Genomic DNA, 20,244 nt, shown 5'->3' with positions numbered 1-20,244 from the left:
AGGGCATGGGTCTTGCCTTCTCTCCCCCTCTCCTCCTTCTCCTCCTGAACAAAGGACTTGTTGGGTGTAAATAGGAAAAATTCCTTTCTTAGTTTTTCCCCCTGAAGGTATCAGACACTGGAAGGTCATCAGGATCCAGGCAGGACTTTGAAGTGCAAAATGCTAGGCTTCTGGAGCTTCCACAGTGGGTACTGGTCTTTAGGCCTTTCTCATACACACATAGACTCAATTTCTAACTTCCTACCTAACAGTCCCAGCCCTTCCCCCAAGGAAAGCTCCCAGGAAAATTCTGATAACATGGGGCAATATAACCTCAGAGGCCCTAAGGGAAGCTAGTGTAGTCAGCTCAGCACCAGCAAATCTGGGGAGGAATTTGCTAATTTTCACAAAACAAACCCTTCCACCAGGACTCTCCATCCTTTGTCCTGGAAGAGAGGGGGAGGTGGGTAAACAGATTCCCTTAAAAACCTAGGGAGTCTGTCGCTCCTCCGCGAAGAGGGGGAGCGACATAATGGTGCCGTGACTCGGATAGGAAACCCAGGAGGGAAGAAACAGGAAGAAGTGGGAAAATACCGGAGAGAGAGACTAGCAAAGAGCCTAGGGAAAAGCCGGACGGAAAAGATGCCGGAAGAAGCTGTTGAAAGCCTAGGCATAGACTCGGATACGGACTATGGTGGGGAAGCTGGGAGAAATCTCTAAGGTTGAAAGCGAAGGTGAAACCTAGAGGAAACTTAGACTTGGACATGGACTGTGGGGAGAAGCCAGGAAAAATGAGAGGGGAATATTGTTGGAAGAAAAGTTAGGAAACATACCGGGTAGAGAAAAATGTTAGGGAGGATGAAGCTGCGGGGGCAGGCTGAGGCGGAGATGTAACCTACCTTGGGATTCGTCGAGTCAGCCTGGGGAACAAGGGGCGAAAATCTGGAACCAGAGGCGGAGACGTGGGCCAGGTTGGAATCCGTCAGATTAGCCCGGGGAGCAAAAGACGGGAAGCCAAACCGAAAGGTGCAGACGTGAGCTAGGTTGAATTCGCCAGGTTAGCCCGGGGAACTTAGACTGAATACCGGTGGCGGAAACGTGAGCTAGGCTGTGTGACTCGCGGAAGCTGCTGCGTGCAGAGAGAGCAGGGGGTGTGAATAGATAGGGAACGCGGGGCTGGCGCGAAGGCCGTGGTACGGACGCGAAGGGCGTGGAGACCGCGGAGCTCGCGAAGCCGAGCCGCGCAGAGCCAGGAAGCTGTCGTAGGGCAGGCGCCGGGAAGCGGCGCAGAGCTGCAGAGCCGGGAAGCCGCCGCGGGGTGAGGCGCCGAGAAGCAGCCTCGGGGCGGGCGCCGGGAAGCCGAGGGGATAAGAGAAATGAAGTATAGAAGTAAAATGAGAGAAATAGGAATGCTGGCAGATAGAAGTAAAATGGGAGAAATAGGAATGCCCGGAGATAGAGAAATAGAGAAAAATAAGGCCTCCCCACAACATGGCAATGAGAGAGCTTGGATTCGGTCTGCCTGATTAGTAAGACGATAAGCACCTGCGGGCGGCTAGCAGCTTATGCGCCGCAGGTCACCAAAGACAGGCACGAATTAACATCAATAAGTCTCCCCACAATACGGCAAGGAGAAGGCTTGGATTCGGTTTGCCTGATTGGTAGGGCTTGTAAGCACCTGCAGGCAGTTCTAGCAGAGCAGAGCATGAGCTGCAGGGCACCGAACACAGGCACGCATCAGCGCCTAAAAACCTCCTCACAACATGGCAAAGAGAGGACCCGGACTCGGTTTGCCTGATTGGTAGGGCTTGTAAGCACCTGTGGGCAACTCTAGCAAGTAGAGCAGAGTGTGTGCCGCAGGGCACCGAAGACAGGCGCGTATCAACGCCAAAAATAAAAAGAAAGGGGGATCTGTGGGGAGCAACTGGGAGCAACTCGGACTAGACTAAGTTACTGGAATTAAGACTTATTCTATGCATCTGCTCTCCCACAATATGGCGCTGGGAGAGGAGGAAACAGCTTCTACACAGCTGCCTCCGGTTCAACCAATAAACTGTAGGACCTGCTCCTGATTGGAGGAGAGCAGCGTACTCGGCGTGTGGGTAGCAGAGTTGGGATTGGTGAAAGAGGACTATAAAGGAGGAGAGAGACAACATGCACCAGGAACATCTATCTGAAGGAACACCTATGCAGCCCCCGAGAGAGCCGGCCGGCGGTGTGCCGCTCCCCCGCGGAAGTGGGGAAAGTGGCAGGGGGAACCGCCCTTCCACGGAGGTGGAAGGGACAGTAGCCAACCCGGGAAGAACCAGCAGCAAACCCGGGGAGGGCCGAGGAGACAAAAGAACAGCGCAGGGTCCTGTGTCGTTCCTCCGCGAAGAGGGGGAGCGACAGGAGTCCATACAAACTGTGCTGAGCTCAGCTCTCTGCTCTCTGCTGAGCTGCCCACCTGGCCTGCCCTTCCTTTCTGACAGATGCCCTATCCCCAATAAAGCCTTATCACTGCTCTCTGTCTCATGCCTGAATTCTTTCTTGCATGAAGAACCCCATGGCTTCCACTGCCTTCCCTTCAGTAACAGTAATAGCTTTTTAAAATCTTAAACTGCTTTTTTTAAAATTACCATTAATCTATTATAATTACTTCCTGCTCTTAGTAACCTGAGTTAGCCATATATTTTTCTCAGTTGGAACTGTTGTGTCTGAGCAAGTGCAAACAGAGGAGCACCACACATTGATAAAATTTGATGGTCCTTTATTGCTGGTGGTGGAACTTAAGAACTCTCCACCCTGAAGCTCATAGCAACAGTGTCTATAAAGGCAAAAACCACAAGGGGAGGAGGGCGAATACATGGTTGCTAGGATTGGGGGAAGTACATGATTACTAGAGTCAAGCTGACCTAAAGCCTATGTGAAACCAATATCAATTACATTCCTATCAATAGACAAGTTGCAATCTTAACATTAATCTAGGTGCAACCTATCTGTTTTAAGCTTGAGCAATCACGTTAGGGAGTCTGTGTTCTGTCAAGTGGGATGCAGTGTACTATTACCATCTAAGTTTTAGGCCATAGTTAGTCTCAGACCATAGTCTCACAGTGTGTGGTGCTTTCTCAAAATGGAGTCTCAGTGCTCTAAAATGGAGTCCCTACTATCAGGGTGTCTTCAGAACCTGTAGTCCATGGTTAAACTTTAGTATTATCTGTTTGCAGAACTATCCCAAAGTACAGAATACAACAGACTTCACAGGGAGTCTTTGTAACCCAGAAGACACATATAAACACATAATCAACAATGTTTTAATTTCCATGAGCAGTTTGTTATTGCATTCTTTTAATGTTGTGAAACCTTTTATCTAGTCCATTGATCTTTTTTTTTTTTTTAAGATTTATTTGAAAGGCAGAGTTACAGGGAGGCTGAGGCGGTGGGGTGGGTGTCTTCCATCCCCTGGTTCACTCCCTAAATGGCTGCAATGCCTGGAGCTGCATTGATCTGAAGCCATGAACATGGAGCTTCTTCCAGGTCTCCCACAGAGATGCAGGGCCCGAGGACTTGGACCATCTACTACGGCTTTCCCAGGCCATAGCAGAGAGCTGGATCAGAAGTGGAGCAGCCAGGAGTTGAACTGGCACCCATATGGGATGCCGGCACTGTAGGTGGCGGCCTTACCCACTTTGCCACAATGCCAGCCCCAAGTCCATTGATTTTTAAGGTTTGTCAGAAAACCTGAATTTAAGCACATTTGTTAGAGTCTTTTCATAAATCCGATTGTATGCATTTAGAGAAGAATACAAAACTGTGGATAACAACAGACTTTAAATAGCCATGGTTAAAATTACAAAACTCATTAACCAACAGGAAGAGGCACTTGCTTATCCCATACAGTATTTTATTTTATTTTATTTTATTTTTTAAAGATTTATTTATTTATTTGAAAGTCAGAGTTACACAGAGAGAGGAGAGGCAGAGAGAGAGAGAGAGAGAGAGAGAGAGAGGTCTTTCATCCAATGGTTCACTCCCCAGTTAGCTGCAATGGCCAGAGCTGTGCCAATCCAATGCCAGGAACCACGAGCTTCTTCTGGGTCTCCCACACAGGTGCAGGGGCCCAAGGACTTGGCTATCTTCTACTGATTTCCCAGGCTATAGCAGAGAGCTGGGTTGGAAGTAGAGCAGCTGAGTCTTGAACTGGTTCCCATATGGGATGCTGGCGCCTCAGGCCAGGGCATTAACCCACTGCCCTACAGCACCAGCCCCTCCACACAGTATTTTAGAGAGCACCTGTAAGATTTTATAAACATTTATCCCTTTAATGCCTCTGAGCCTTTTTAATTAAGATAACCATCATAACTGATAACTACATAACAAGATATTAGACTTTCGTAACTTTTGGACATTTGTATCAGTAACATATTATCATAACAAAGTTTAGTACCACTTTACATCCTGATAGTACTTTTAATATAATTCAAATAGTCTAATTAGTGACTCTACCAGATGAGAGAGATACCCTTTGACATCTCCAAGGGCCCAACTGGAGATATCAAAGTCCAAAGAATTTAGAACTTTTAAATTTTTAGGATGCCTGTCAAAGATGCCAAAGGGGCTTAAACTATCTAGTCAAAATAAAATTTAACATCGTGTAATAGTATCCATTTATTTAGTCAGGGTTATTTAACCAGTTAGAGATCAGGTTTGTTCACAGTTATAAAAGAAATGGTTACTCAAATACTTTAAAATAAATAAATATCTAACAACAATCTTAACTCTTTTAAAACTCAGCTCTTTTTAAATAGAACCAGAAAAGAGTTTCTAGGATCTGACTAGGAAATTGACAGAGTACAACCAGTTAAGAAGAAAATTATTAAAAGGAGATACTGCAGTCGTCCCCAAAACAGATTTTAAAACCTAAGATCATGTCTACTTTTAAGTATTTGTTAACATACTGATGTATATACTGACTTTGGACAGCCCTTGTCTTGACTGTTGAGGAACAGGTTTTTTTGTGTGTGTTTTTTTTTTTCATACTATTTGTTGAACTCTTTACTTAACATAGAGTTAATCATATTTGTATAAAGTTAATTGAAAATAGATCTTAGCAAAAAATGAAAGTGGGAATAGGAGAGGGAGGAGGAAGAGGGGTGGGAGAGTGGGTGGAAGGGCAAGTACAGTGGGAAGAATCACCATTGTCGCTCCCCCTCTTCGTGGAGGAACGACACAGGACCCTGCATTGTTCTTTCGTCTGCTCAGCCCTCCCCGGGTTTGCTGCTGGTTCTTCCCGGGTTGGCTACCGTCCCTTCCACCTCCGTGGAAGGGCGGTTCCCCCTGCCACTTTCCCCACTTCCGCGGGGGAGCGGCACACCGCTGGCCGGCTCTCTCGGGGGCTGCACAGGTGTTCCCTCAGATGTTCCAGGTGCATGTTGTCTCTCTCCTCCTTTATAGTCCTCTTTCACCAATCCCAACTCTGCTACCCACACGCCGAGTACGCTGCTCTCCTCCAATCAGGAGCAGGTCCTACAGTTTATTGGTTGAGCTGGAGGCAGCTGTGTAGAAGCTGTTTCCTCCTCTCCCAGCGCCATATTGTGGGAGAGCAGATGCATAGAATAAGTCTTAATTCCAGTAACTTAGTCTAGTCCGAGTTGCTCCCCACACACCATGTTCTTAAAGTAGTAATTATGAAATGTATAAAGCTTGCATTCCTGAAATAAAAGGGTTTGGGGTGGGAGACTTGAATACAATATATCAAAGAAATACCTACACCACATGTTCGTAGCAGCACTGTTTACACACAGTATTCAAAACTTGGTAATGGGCAAGGTTGGTGTTCCCCGGCCAATGCCCCAAAATGTTACAGAAAGCTGGGTGGGGGAAGTTCCCTTAGTTCACATGGGCACCAGAGGTTGAGTGGAGGATCAGAAGTTTATTAACATCGAAGGGCTCGGTAAAATTGCTTCCCAAGACTGAGCTTCCAATCTAGGGTTCTTAGAATATTTACAGGTTCATCAGCACCAAGCCTCACCCTTCACAGCATTGGTGGGTTGGGTTGAAGCCTGCCTGCAACAATTTGACAACCAAGGTGTCAACTGAATAGAGAAAGAAAATGTGATATATATACACAGTGGAATATTATTCAGCTATAAAAAGAAATAATTTCTACCATCTGCAGCAAAATGAACACAACTGGAGGACATCACGTTGAGTGAAATAAGATCTTTCTCTCTGTCTCTCTCACTGTCCACCCTGCCTGTCAAAAAGAAGAAGAAGAAGAAGAAGAAGAAGAAGAAGAAGAAGAAGAAGTAGTAGTAGTAGTAGTAGTAGTAGTAGTATACAAAGGCTGGCACCGAGGCTCACTAGGCTAATCCTCCACCTGTGGCGCTGGCACTCTTGAGTTCTAGTCCCGGTTGGGGGGCCGGATTCTGTCCCTGTTGCTCCTCTTAAAGTCCAGCTCTCTTCTGTGGCCCGGGGAAGGCAGTGGAGGATGGCCCAAGTCCTTGGGCCCTGCACCCACATGCGAGACCAGGGGGAGGCACCTGGCTCCTGGCTTCAGATCGGTGCAGCACACTGGCCATAGCGACCATTTTGGGGGTGAACCAACAGAAGGAAGACCTTTCTATCTCTCCCTCTCTCTCATTGTCTAAGTCTGCCTGTCAAAAAAAAAAAAAAAAAACTACACAAAAGCATTTAGTTTTCTCACCCACAAAGATATTTAGTTTTCTTACATCTTTTGTGACTTGCTCACACCTTTTGTAACCTATTTCAACACACACACACCCAGCAAAATGGGTAGAGCTAACAGACCACAAACTGAAGAGAAAAAATTAAACTGTCTTTTTTTTTTTATCACGAATAAAACATTTCAAAGCTTGTGACCCTTTTTTAAAGTTTTGATCCTACTATCTAGGACAGTAGGCTTTGAATGGGACCCTCCTAATATGCCACCCAATGTCAGTGGCATGTGACAAGAAACAGAGATCTCTGGAACCATCACTGATCTAGACAGAGATGGCTTCACTCACCTGGCAGAAAACAGACCTGCAGGTTAGGGTCCAATGAGACTCAGAAGCAGCATGGCTGTGGTGCCACAAACACACTCACACTACACGTGCACTCACTTTTGTTACAGACATCAGACAGGTGCCTCCCTGTGAAGACCTAACAGAAACAATCACAAGGGTTGCTGGGAGGTTATCAGTCGCCTGCTTCCACACAAAGGCGAGTCTGATAACTGGGTGTTCTCAAGTCCAGGAGGCCCAGTCCACTGGTCTCGTCTTGGGGGGAGGGTGCCTTCAAGTTGTCCACGGGCTATCCCCCAGCCCCAGCTGAGTCCCACAAGGGCCAGCCATGTGTGAACACTGTGGAATTCCCCAACACTTGGTAATGGGCAAGGTTGGTGTTCCCCGGCCAATGCCCCAAAATGTTACAGAAAGCTGGGTGGGGGAAGTTCCCTTAGTTCACATGGGCACCAGAGGTTGAGTGGAGGATCAGAAGTTTATTAACATCGAAGGGCTCGGTAAAATTGCTTCCCAAGACTGAGCATCCAATCTAGGGTTCTTAGAATATTTACAGGTTCATCAGCACCAAGCCTCACCCTTCACAGCATTGGTGGGTTGGGTTGCAGCCTGCCTGATTCAGGACCACCCATGAGGAACTTGAGACCTCCTCCCCATATTTATGAGGAACTTGAATGGGGGGTTTACAGAGAACTGAAATCAGGACTGCTCAGACACGTGGACACCTATGAGGAAGAAAGATTGTGGCATCTGTCCGGACACGTCAACACCTATGGGGAACTGGAATAGGGATTTCAGAAAACAGAGATTAGGATATCTGCCCTCCTTAGGAGTCTGATTTTTCTCCCTTGTCTCTGGGGCCCACCTAATTTCCTCTTTAAAACAACTCCTAAGGTCTCCCAGGCTCTCACCTTTGCATCAGGACACTGCCTGCTACAGGGAAGCATCTTCTCTCTGGAAGGCAAGTGAGGCAAACCATGTGGACCTGAGCCAGGCTGGGTGACCTCCACTTCCTGAGTGGCCAGGGAAAAGCCATTTGCATCCCACTCAGCCCCGAGACTCAGCCCAGGACACAGTGGGGAAGGGACAATGACACCTTCCTGCTGGTGGACACCCGGCAGGGACCAGTGATCCTGAAGCACAGGAGGTGGGGGCCAGGCAGGGTCCTGAGTGTCCACAGGGAGCTCTGGCCTCACAGTTGGGTCTCCCTCCTGGGCAGGGAGCAGCAATATTTCCAGGAATGGAGAAAGGACAGGCTGCCTGCAGTGGATGGTATAGCCCCCCTCAGCAGGAAGTGACCCAACCATCAACCTGACTCCAGGGTCCAGGCTTGTGCACTGCCCAGTGCTACAAGAGGCATCCTGTGTCCATCCCCTGGTTGTCCCCATGCCCTTTAGAGGGTCCTCACTGCTCCCTCTGCCTCTTCTGCACCCTAGCTGTGTATTCCAACTGTTCCATGGACTGCACCCTTCTACTTGTATTAGGGTCTGATTAGAGAAACAGATTATCAGACAGATGCTGACAGTGTGGGCTGGAAAGGTGCCAACTCAGAAGAGGTGACGGTGCCACTCAAGTGCAAGGATGTCTGCCAGAGTCACTTACTCCCCTTGCTCTGGGGAGGTCAGTCTCTGTTCTGCTGGGCCCTTCCACTGATGGGAAGAAGCCCACACACACTGTGCAATGTGCCTTACACAAAGTCAATCAATGTACATGTTAATGTAATAAAAAAAATATATGTTCCCCAGGAATGCTCAGAATAATGTTTGAACACTTTTAGCCGGGCACCATGGCCCAGCCCGAGTTGACACAAAAAATAAACCAGAAATGCTCACAAGCTTCCCCAGGGAGCCCATGAATGACAGGAAACTGTAGCACCTGACACACACTCTCCTTACACTCTCCAGTAGAGAGAGGCAGTGCTCCTTGCATTATGACAGTGAGGGGGGTGCGGGGGGAAGGGATGGACGGAGGCTTGGGCAGCAGCTTCTGAGAGAAGAGGACACCTCCCTGACACTTGCTTTAGCTCACAGCCAGAAGCTCTCCATGCTAGGCATTCTGGGCAGGAAATGTCTCTTCATGTAAACAAAAGCTCAATGGTCTGAGGCTGGGGATGAGGGGGCACATCTTCACTTGGGGGTGAGGGGTTGAGTTCCTGATGTTCTAACCCCTGCAGATTCAACTTCACCTTGGCTGCCAGTGATGAATAGACCCTGATTCGTTTTCATTTGGGAGGCAGAGAGACAGAAATGAACAGAAAAAAGAAAAATGTGGGGTTGGCACTGTGGTGCAGCTGGTTAACGCCCTGGCCTGAAACGCTGGCTTCCCATATGGGTGCTGGTTTGAGACCTGGCTGCTCCACTTATAATCCAGCTCTCTGCTGTGGCCTGGGAAAGCAGCAGAAGATGGCCCAAGTCCTTGGGCCCCTGCACCTATGTGGGAGACCTCAAGGAAGCTCCTGGCTCCTGGCATTGGATCAGCGCAGCTCCAGCCATTGCGGCCAATTGGGGAGTGAACCAGCAGATGGAAGACCTCTCTCTCTCTCTCTCTCTTTCTCGCTCTTCCTCCCTCTCCTCTCTCTGTGTAACTCTGACTTTCAAATAAATAAATGAGTCTTTAAAAAAGAAAAACACAAACAAAAACTCTCATCCACTGGTTCACTTCCCAAATTCCTACATTAGCCAAATCCAGACTGGACCAAAGCTAGGAGTCAGAAAGTCAGCCCAGGTATCCCAGTGGGTAGAAGGCCCAATCGCTTGACCCATCACCTGCTGCCTCCACGAATCTGTAGTCGCAGAAAGCCAGAATCAGGAACCAGAGCCAGGCCTCCAACCCAGGTACTACAATAAGGGACATGGGCATCTTAACCACCAAATGCTTGCCCCTGGTTCCTTTTAACCTTGAGGCTGAGTCCAGCTGGCATTAGTTTGCAAATTTTAATTAGACTTTAGTGAAAACTGAGCATGACTTTCAAAACAAATAGAAACAGTAAATTTACTGCAGCTGGATAGCTTGGCTCACACATGATAGTTAACTCTGGCTCCTCAGCCAGCTCTGGGAGGACAGGGCCACTCAACAAGACACAGAGACCTCTCAACTTACAGACATGAGGTCTTCCATTTTACTGTGGCCCTGTCTGAATACTGACGTAGTTTGTGGACTCAAAAGGCTTCCATAGCCTTGGCAGCTCATGACAAGAGCCTCGGGTGATCACTGATATCATAAATAAGAGTGTCAATTGTTAAATCAACAACCAGAGTCACTGTGCACTTGCTCCCCATGTAGGAACTCTTTCCTTAATGTGTTTTACTATGAGAATTAACAGTAAAACTAGTACTCAAACAGTACTTTATACTTTGTGTTTCTGTGTGGGTGCAAACTCTTGAAATCTTTACTTAGTAATGAGTTGGTCTTCTGTATATAAAGATAATTAAAAATGAATCTTAATGAAGAATGGGATGGGAGAGGTAGTAGGATGTGGGACAGGAGTGGGGGTGAGCGGGTGGGTATGGGAGGAGGAACTGCTGTATTCCAAAAGCTGTACCTATGAAATTTATATCAAATAAAAGCTTTCTTAAAAAATCTGGAATATACAACTTTCTGACCTACAAGTCAATCATTCATTCCATAACACTGCATTTCACTTAGCACATCTCCTCTTACATTGTCTTGTGCACAGATGACCTATTTGCTTTGCTAATAAAATCCTTTCACTTTTTTCTTACTTTGCTTAATGGTAAATTTAATAAAGAAGTCAGATATCATCATTTTCTGAAATCCAATCACAAGTTAATTTTTGCAGTTTATTTTCTGCTTCCTATAACATTTTTAAAGAAGCAAAAGATGATCCAAGTTCTTGTGGCCCTGCCACATACATGCAGACCTAGATGGAGTTCCAAGCTCTTGAGTCCTGGCTCCCTGATTCAGCCCCAGCTGTTGTATTTGAAGAGTACATAAGAAAATGGGCACTCACTTGCTTGATTTGTCTCCTTTCTCTCTGCCTCTCTTGATTTGTCTCCTTTCTCTCTGCCTCTCTTGATTTGTCTCCTTTCTCTCTGCCTCTCAAATGGGTAAAAAATAAAAATACTGAGCTTATTTCTAGTATTAAACATTTTGAGAACCCATGCATACTTTCTTCAGGCTTGCATTTACCACAAACATTTGGAAGACACTTCCAGTGATACATGAAACACTCTTGCACACATTAATTCACTTCATTTGTACCACAGCCTGGAAGGTGGGTGCTGCTATTATCTCAGTTTGGTTAAGTAAACGCAGCTCAAAGAGGTAGGTGGCTGCCAGAGCTCACGGGCCCAGTCGGGGTGGCACCGGAACTCAACCCAGCATTTCTGGCTCCACAGATCATGGTCTCTTGAGGATTCTTTCATGGCATAGTTGGTGAAGGAAATGCACTTTCTTTTTTTTTCTTTTTTTGACAGGTTGAGTTATAGACAGTGAGAGAGACAGAGAGAAAGGTCTTCCTTCCGTTGGTTCACTCCCCAAATGGCCGATCCAAAGCCAGGAGCCAGGTGCTTTTTCCTGGTTTCCCATGCAGGTGCAGGAGCCCAAGCACTTGGGCCATCCTTCACTGCCCTCCCAGGCCACAGCAGAGAGCTGGACTGGAAGAGGAACAACCTGGACTAGAACCTGGTGCCCATATGGGATGCCGGCACTGCAGGCAGAGGATCAACCAAATGAGCCATGGCACTGGCTCCAGGAAATGCACTTTCAAATGCCATGTGACTGCTGTGTGGTGGGAGTTGGGGGAGGATGCTGCAGCCAGCACCTCTTAGTGCATCTTAAACGATGATTTAACACCTGTTCTCTCCCTTACTTGCAGTAACACTCACTCCTTCCCTGTATGTAATCTCTCAGTGCCTGGGCTGCTCTGGAAACACAAACTCAGACACAGGATCCCCAAATGGTGCCCCTAGTGGGCAAATCCCCCCCTAATGGTTTTTGGGTAGGGATTTCCTTTACAGTGAATCACCTGTCTGGCTATTTAACTCTAATCTTTAATCTGTATTTCAAAAACAGTTCCAGTTATTTTAGAAGTCTTTAATTTAAAATGTGGTATATTCAGGGGCTAGTACTGTGGCATAGTGGGTAAAGCTGCCACCTGCAGCACCCCATCCCCTATGGGTGCCAGTTTGAGTCCCAGCTGCTCCACTTCTGATCTAGCTCCCTGCTAATGTGCCCGGGATAGCAGCAGAAGATGACCCAAGTGCTTGGGGCCCCACATCCACATAGGAGACCTGGAAGAAGTTCCTGGCTCCTGGCTTCAGAGTGGCTCAGCTCTGGCAACCGCAGCCATCTTGGGAGTGAATCAGTGGATGGAAGATCTCTCTGTTTCTCCCTCTCTCTCTGTAACTGCCTTTCAAATAAACAAATATTTTTAAAACAAAATAAAATGCAGGAAAATCACAATAGAATACTATTCAGCCATAAAAAGGAATGAAATCCTGCCACTTGCAGTAAAGTTGATGGAACTAGAAGTCATTATGTTGAGCGAAATAAACCAGACAGAAAGAAATATACCACATGTTCCCCATTTTATGTGGGAGCTAAAACAAACAAACAAAAAACCATCAAACTGAACAGACAATGTTGATTACCAGAGGCTAAGAATGGTGAGAGAAATAGTGGAAATTTGCATTAAAAATTAGGGGAAACAGAGTATGGTTCATTAATTGTGCCTTTTAACTTTTTTAATATATCCATCAAGTTTACTTATTCTAAGCATTTGATGACATAGTTCTTTGTATTCTATTAATCTGTTTCTCTGGTAGACTACATACAATTGTTTCTTTCCTATTTATGCAATCTTATATTATCTATTATTTGAAAGTTTGTATTGCGCTAAAACATACAATTTCTACCTCAATCATTTTAACTGTATAACTAAATAGTGTTAATTATATTGATTGCTGCAAAATAGATCTGTAGAACTGTTTTTAAGAGGTTTATTTATCCATCTTTTTTTTTTTTTTTTTTTTTTTTTTTTTTTTTTTTGGACAGGCAGAGTTAGAGAGAGACAGAGAGAGACAGAGAGAGAGAGAGAAAGGTCTTCCTTTTCTGTTGGTTCACCCTCCAATGGCCGCCACGGCTGGCGCACCACGCTGATCTAAAGCCAGAAGCCAAGTGCTTCCTCCTGGTCTCCCATGCAGGTGCAGGGCCCAAGCACTTGGGCCATCCTCCACTGCCCCCCCCCCCTCAGGCCACAGCAGAGAGCTGGACTGGAAGAGCAGCAACCGGGACTAGCCAGGGTGCCGGTGCCACAGGCAGAGGATTAGCCAAGTGAGCCACGGTGCCAGCCTATTTATGCATCTTATATCAACTGGTTCACTCCCCAAATGGCCACAACTGCCTGGGCTGGGCCAGTGACCAGGAACCAGGAGCCTCTTCTGGGTCTCCCACATGGGTGCAGGGGCCCAATACTTGGGCCATCTTCTGCTGCTTTCTCAGGTACATTAGCAGGGTGCTGGATTGGAAGTGGTACAACTGGGACTCTAACTGGCACCCATATGGGATGCTGGCATTGCAGGCAGTGGCTTAACCTGTTATGCCACAGCATAGGTCCTGCAACTTTATATCCATTATACATCAATTCCTTCTCTGGCCTTCTTTCAGACCTCTTCAACCACCCTTTTAATTTGCTTATATTATTTTAACTACTGTATATATTTCATAACAGTTGAACCATACATTACTGTTTTGTCACTCACTGGTTTCACTTAATATAGTGTCCTTATCTATCTGTGGCATGTGAATGATTTCCCTCACTTAAAAGGCTGCATGATATTACACTGTATATTCCAAATTTCATTTGTCATTCATGCATTGTGGGCACTCAGGTTGTTTCTCCTCCTTAACTACTATGACTAATGCTGCAAAGAACATATATATTTCAAGAGGTCTTTGAGATTCAGATTTGAATTATTTTGGATACATAGCCAGTAGTAGGATGTCAGAATCCTATGATAATTCTGTTATAACTTTTTTGGATGAGCCTCTGTACTATTACCCACAATGGCTGCATCATTTTACATTCTCACCACCCAGTGCACAAGGGTTCCAATCACTCTATATCCACACCCACTTGGTACTCTGTTATTTTCATAGTGACCATATTTTTAAATTTTTTAAAATTTATTTATTTGAAAGGCAGAGTGAGAGAGACTATCTATCTGATGGTTCAGTCCCTAAATGGCTATAAATAAGGGGCTGTACCAGGCTGAAGCCAGGAGCCAGGAACTCTATCTGGGTCTTCCATGTGAGTGACAGAGGCCCAAGTACTTGGCTCATCATCTGCTGCCTTTCCAGGTACATTAGCAGGGAGTGGTGTCAGAGGCAGAGCAGCCAGGACTCAAAATGGCACTCTGATATGGGATGCCACTGTTGCAACCCATTGTACCATAATGCCAGGATAGTGGCCATCTTAATGTATGTGAGTTTGACCCACCAGTTAACCCATCATCTGCAATGCCAGCATCCTACAGGGGTGCCGGTTCAAGTCCTGAATGCTCCACTTCTGATCTTGCTCCTTGCTAATATACGTGGTTCAAGTGATCGGGCCCTTGTCACTCATGTGAAAGACTGGAAGGAGTTCCAGGCTCCCAGCTTCAGCCTGGCTCAGCCCTGACCATTGTAGTCATTTGAGGAATGAACCAGTAGATGGAAGATATCTCTCCCTGCCCCTCCCCTGTAACTCTGCCTTTCAAATAAATAAATAAATCTTTTTAAAATGTTATTTGGGGCAGAAGTTGTGGCACAATGGGTTAAGCTGTTGCTTGGGATGCCAGAGACTCCTGGTTCTGGTTTAATTTTTACCATTGTGTTCTATCATCTATCCATCCATCTATCTATACCTCTTTTCCTCCTGCCCTTCTTTTCCCCCATCTTCCTCCTCACACCAATATTGGAATAGTCTATAGTGCATTTCTTGAACTGGTTTTCCTAATTATATTAAATCACTTTATTTCAGGGCTGGCACTGTGGTGTTGTGGGTAAAGCCGCCGCCTGCAATGCCAGTATCCCAAATGGGCACCAGTGCATGACTCAGCTGCTCCACTTTCGATCCAGCTCTCTGCTGTGGCCTGGGAAAGCAGCAGAGGATGGCACAGGTCCTTGGGCCCCTGCACCCGGAGTAGGAGACCCAGAGTAGGCTCCTGGCTCCTGGCTTTGGATCGGCATAGCTCCAGCTGTTGCAGGCAATTGGGGAGTGAACCAGGGGATGGAAGACTCTCTCTCTCTCTCTCTCTGCCTCTCCTCTCTCTGTGTAAATCTTTCAAATAAATAAATCTTTAAAAAAAGAAGTTACTTATATGAAATTTCTGTCAAATAAGGCTGTATTTAGGCACCCACCTCAGGATTGTTGGTAACTGGGCATGTTTCCTCGTGCCTCCCTGTGTCACAAGGCCCAACTCATTCACAATCACCTCAATGGCAGTACCTTTGGTAATTACACCCAAAGTTGTAAATAACAAGGAGGATGGTTTCTTTTTATACACCAATTATTGGTAGACAGAAGGTGGCTCTCACTTCTTAAAACACAAGCCTAGGGGGCCGCCACCTGTAGCACTGGCATCCCATATAGGCGCTGATTCATGTCCAGCAGCTCCACCTCCAATACAGCTCTCTGCTGTGGCCTGGGAAAGTAGTAGGAGATGGCCCAAGATGGCCCCTGCACCCATATGAGAGACCTGGAAGAAGCTCCTGGCTCCTGGCTTCAGATCAGTTCAGCCTCGGCCATTGCGGCCATTTAGAGAGTGAACCAGTGGCCATTTAGAGAGTGAACCAGTGGATGGAAGACCTCGCTCTCTCTGTCTGCCTCTGCCTCTCTGTAACTCCGCTTTCAAATAAATAAATCTTAAAAAAAAAAAAAAGCTACATTAAAAAAGAAACCTCAAGACCACTGGCCTAATGAATCTTTCATATTTAGGTGGTTTTCTTGTAAAGCCATCTCTAACAAAGCAAACTTTGGTAACCATCCTCTTCCAACGACTTCTTTTTCCTGTCCAAATAATTTTTAATACTGTGTTTCTCCCTGCACACGAACTTTAGGCAGAGGGACTTCCCATTTTCCTGCCTTGTCTTTTCATCTTTGTTTAATCGTATTGGAAAGTACTTTAGCTTGGTACCATCCCTCTCTGCCAGCAGATAGGCAAGTACTACTCCCTTGGGAGTCTTTTTACCATGTTTTCATTTGGTGTTTCTCTTCTCATGCACCTTGATAGTCTTTGTCATCTGTATTTTCTCAGCATGGCACTGCTTATGGTAGAGTTCAGCCTTCAGACTAATCATCTTTTTTGCTTTCTTTGAACGTTCATGAGCCTCCCGACTTTCCTCTAGGCTCTTCTGTTTTAAACCTGCAAATCTGCTTAACAAATCCCCAGGTGCTCAGAGTATAAGAAGACGACATAGGGGTGACAACACAAACTCACCAGCCAGAGCAGGTGCGCAAAGCTTCCCTTGCACAGACTAGATGCTTATATAGCCAGGGCTGCTTTCGTTCCGGGCGAGCAGGCAGGGGCATTAGGCGGGCTCTTCAAACTCGTGGGGATGGCCTACGTCCGAGGCGGGGTTGAGCTGCTTTTGAGGAAGACTGCAGGGGACTGGGAAGCTTCTCAGCGTAGTCGGAGTCAGGATCTGCGCTCAGACCCATACCATAGGCAAGGAACCCAAAAGCGGATCTAAAGCTTTTGTTCTTGCTCCCTCACAGAGTGCGGTAATGGCCTCCACTCTGTGGAGAAGCCCAGGTTCTCAAAGACGCTACCAGGCCCTGGATTGGCACAAAGGTCAACATTGTAGCACAACAGGTTAAGTGGCTGCCTGTGACACTGGCATCCTATATTGAAGCACCAGACTCAGTTGCTCTGCTTCCAATCCTGATCCCTGCTATTGGAAACCAGCAGATGTCCCAAGTACTTGGATCCCTGCCACCCACAGGAGAGACTCAGATGGAGTTCCAGGTTCCTGGCTTTGGCCCAGCCATTGCTACTATTTGGGAAGTGAGCTAGTAAACAGAAAATCTATTTCTCTGCCTCTTCCTCTATCACTCTACTTTTCAAATAAAAATAAGTTAATAAAAATACTTATATTTAAGCATTTTAACTTTAAAATTTTTCAAAAAATTTTTAAAAACCAACTGCAGCAAACTTTTTTTTTTTTTTTTGACAGGCAGAGTGGATAGTGATAGAGACAGAGAGAAAGGTCTTCCTTTGCCGTTGGTTCACTCTCCAATGGCCGCCACGGCCAGCGCACTGCGGCCAGCACACTGCACTGATCCGAAGGCAGGAGCCAGGTGCTTCTCCTGGTCTCCCATGGGGTGCAGGGCCCAAGCACTTGGGCCATCCTCCACTGCCTTCCTGGGCCACAGCAGAGAGCTGGCCTGGAAGAGGGGCAACTGGGAAAGAATCTGGCGCCCCGACCAGGACTAGAACCCAATGTGCCAGCGCCGCTAGGTGGAGGATTAGCCTATTGAGCCGTGGCGCCGGCTGCGACCTAACATTTAGGATTCTTGCATCTCTTACTGGAGTGCCTGCATTCAATGCATGCATCTGGCTCCTGACTCCAGCTGCCTACTCATACAGACCTTGGGAGGCAGCGGTTGATGGCTCGGGTACTTGGAACCCTGACACCCATGTGGGAAACCCAGATTGAGTTCCTCACTCCTGGCTTTGGTATAACACACCCCTAGCTGTTGTGGGAATTTTGAGAGTGGATGAGATCTGTCTGTGTCTATCTTGCACCTTCAAATGTGTAAATTTAATTTTTAAGTGGGATATAGAAGTCCCCAAATATTGTTGTATTGGAATGTATCTCTCCTCTTTAATATCTTACAAAACTTGTTTCACTAGCATTAAGTGTATTACATTCACAGCTGTCATACCTTCTTGCTAAATTGATCCCTTGATCATCATATTGCATCCTTATTTGTCTCAAGTTTTTGCTTGAAAGCTATTCTGAAAACAGAATAGCTTTCAAAAGATATATAACAAAAGATCATCATATTGCATCCTTATTTGTCTCAAGTTTTTGCTTGAAAGCTATTATTCTGTTTTTTTTTTTTTTTTAAGGTTTATTTGAAAGGTGGGGTGACAGAGAGAGGGAGGGAGAAAGAGTGGACAGCGAGAGCAAGCTTCTATTTGCTGGCTCACTCCCTAAATGGCTGCAACAGCCAAGGCTGGGCCAGACCAGGCCAGGAATGAGGATCTCCATCCTAATTTCCCATGTGTGTTGCAAGGACCCAAGTACTTGGGCCATCTGCTGTTGCTTTTCTAGCTGCATTAATAGCAAGTTGGAGCAGAAGCAGAACAGTCAGGTCTTTCTGGTGCTCTGATACGGGATGCTGGCATCACAAGCAGCAGCTTAACCCACTGCACCGCAGTACTGACCCATAAAATCTATTACTTTTTATTTCTATATAGTTTCACCTACTAGCTTTTGGTTTCTATTTGCATGGGATCTTTTTCCATCCTTTAACTTTCAGCCTGTGGTGACCATTGTGTTTCATAAAGGCAGCATGTGGCTGGTTTTGTTTTTTTTTTTAATAATCCTAAATTAGTGAATCTCAACCTTAATTGGTGGGTTTAGTCCATTTTCATTCAACATTATTATTCAAGTAATAACTTGATCCTGTCATTTAAAGATTTTTTGTGCTTTTAATACCTTTTTTTTTTTTTACGTGTTTGCATGATGGTGATTCTTTTTTCTGTTTGGAGGACTCCCTTAAGTATCTTTTGTAAAGCTGGCTTGATGGATGAGTTTCCTGTTTTACTATCTTGGGAAGTCTTACTCCTCCATTTGTGGAAGATACACTTTCTGGGTGAAGTATTTTGGTTGGCAATTATTTCCTTTCAGAACTTGGGATGTATCATCCATTCCCTCCCGGCCTGTGAAGTTTCTGTGGAAAAATCTGCCAGGGACTAATGAGGGTTCATTAAAAATGACATGGCCCTTTGTCTTGCTAATTTTAGATTCTCACTTTGTGTGGTAATTTTTAGAGTTTGACTATGATGTGTCAACAGTGGGGCTCTTTTCTGGTCAGGCCTATTTGTGTTCTTGTGGGCATCCTATACTTCAGATGTTCACATATACTTGGATGTCCACATTGGTCTCCAGGTGGGAGATGTTTTCAGTGATTATTTCATTGAATAGATTTTGTAAGTCTCCATTCCTCTCTTCACCCTGAGGCCTTCACTTTTCCTCTAGGGCTCTGTCACAGGGCAGCATCTTCTCTGAAAGGCAAAGGAGGCAGAGTCATGAGGACCTGAGCCAATTCATACACAGTCCACCTCTGGAGTAGGTCCAGGGAAGGGTCCTCTGCATCTGCATTCAGCCCCAAGACTCAGCACAGGACACTGTGAAGGGAAGGGAAGACACAGCCTTCCTGTCAGTAGACACCCAGGAGGGGCCAGTGATGTGGGGGCACAGGAAGTGGGGGCCTGGCAGGGACCCTCAGAGTCCATAGGGAGCTCTGACCTCAAATTCAGGCCTCCTTTCTGGGCAGAGAGCCATCCTGGGAAGTGAGAAAGGAAAGTTTTAGAAGGGACAGATTGCCCAGCAGTGGTACGCATAGGCCCCCTCAGCAAGAAGTGACCAGCTGCCAATCTGACCCCAAGGGGTCAGGCCTGCTCATTGCCCAGTGCTGCAAGGGGAATCCTGTGTCCACCCCCTTTGGAGGGTCCCCACTGCTCCCTCTGCCTCCTCTGCACCCTAGCTGTGTACTCTACCTGTTCCATGGACTGAACACTGACCCTAAGACAGTGACCATCTCCATAGTCACTGTGCCCCTATTCTCCCCTGAGTCCTATAGAAAGCTCAGTGTGACCCCTGCAGGGCTCCCAACACCTGCTTCATCCATGTTTGAACCAGGGCTGCTCACACATCCAAGAAAGCACCCAAGTCAGTCCCATCTGCTCACCCAAGTCCACCTCCTCAGCCCTGGGACAAATATGGGAATAGATCCAAGGCCTGGATCTTACCCTGTGCTGTCCTGGAACAAATATGGGAATAAATCCAAGCCTGGGCTCCCCCACACCCATCCCCATTGGTCCTCCCAGCACCAGACCCCAGGGTGGGTCACTCAGCGGCAAGCCCTTCCTGAACAGGTTCCCTCTAGATAGTCCAACACAAATCCTCAGCCCCCTGTGTCATCACTACCTGCTCCTGGGGGCCCTTCTCCAGGGCAGCACTGGCCTGAAACCCTGAACTCCAAGGGACCTGCTAGACAACAGCCCACAAGCCAGACCAGGCACCACTCACT

The 20,244-nt window shown here is 46.6% G+C and overlaps 1 protein-coding gene across 3 annotated transcripts in view; it reads right to left on the bottom strand.

The window, feature by feature from the left end:
- Positions 1–4,613: 4,613 nt before the first annotated feature.
- Positions 4,614–20,244, bottom strand: part of HGSNAT (heparan-alpha-glucosaminide N-acetyltransferase) — a 69,461-nt gene continuing 53,830 nt past the window's right edge. For 2 of the 3 annotated variants that reach the window (XM_089325947.1, XM_051832323.3), the window contains one exon: positions 18,029–19,216. In XM_089325947.1, the coding sequence (XP_089182073.1) occupies positions 19,176–19,216 (41 nt within the window). In that variant the 3' untranslated portion in view covers positions 18,029–19,175. Of the gene's footprint in view, positions 5,670–18,028; positions 19,217–20,244 lie in introns of those variants that run through there. The other variant, XM_089325946.1, reaches the window with a different exon arrangement.

This window comes from Oryctolagus cuniculus, chromosome 2 (assembly GCF_051225735.1).
Source record: "Oryctolagus cuniculus isolate XC-2025 breed Fujian yellow rabbit chromosome 2, ASM5122573v1, whole genome shotgun sequence".
Taxonomy (NCBI): domain Eukaryota; kingdom Metazoa; phylum Chordata; class Mammalia; order Lagomorpha; family Leporidae; genus Oryctolagus; species Oryctolagus cuniculus.
The sequence above is the reverse complement of the archived record's forward strand: the minus strand, read 5'-3'. Positions and strand labels throughout refer to the sequence as shown.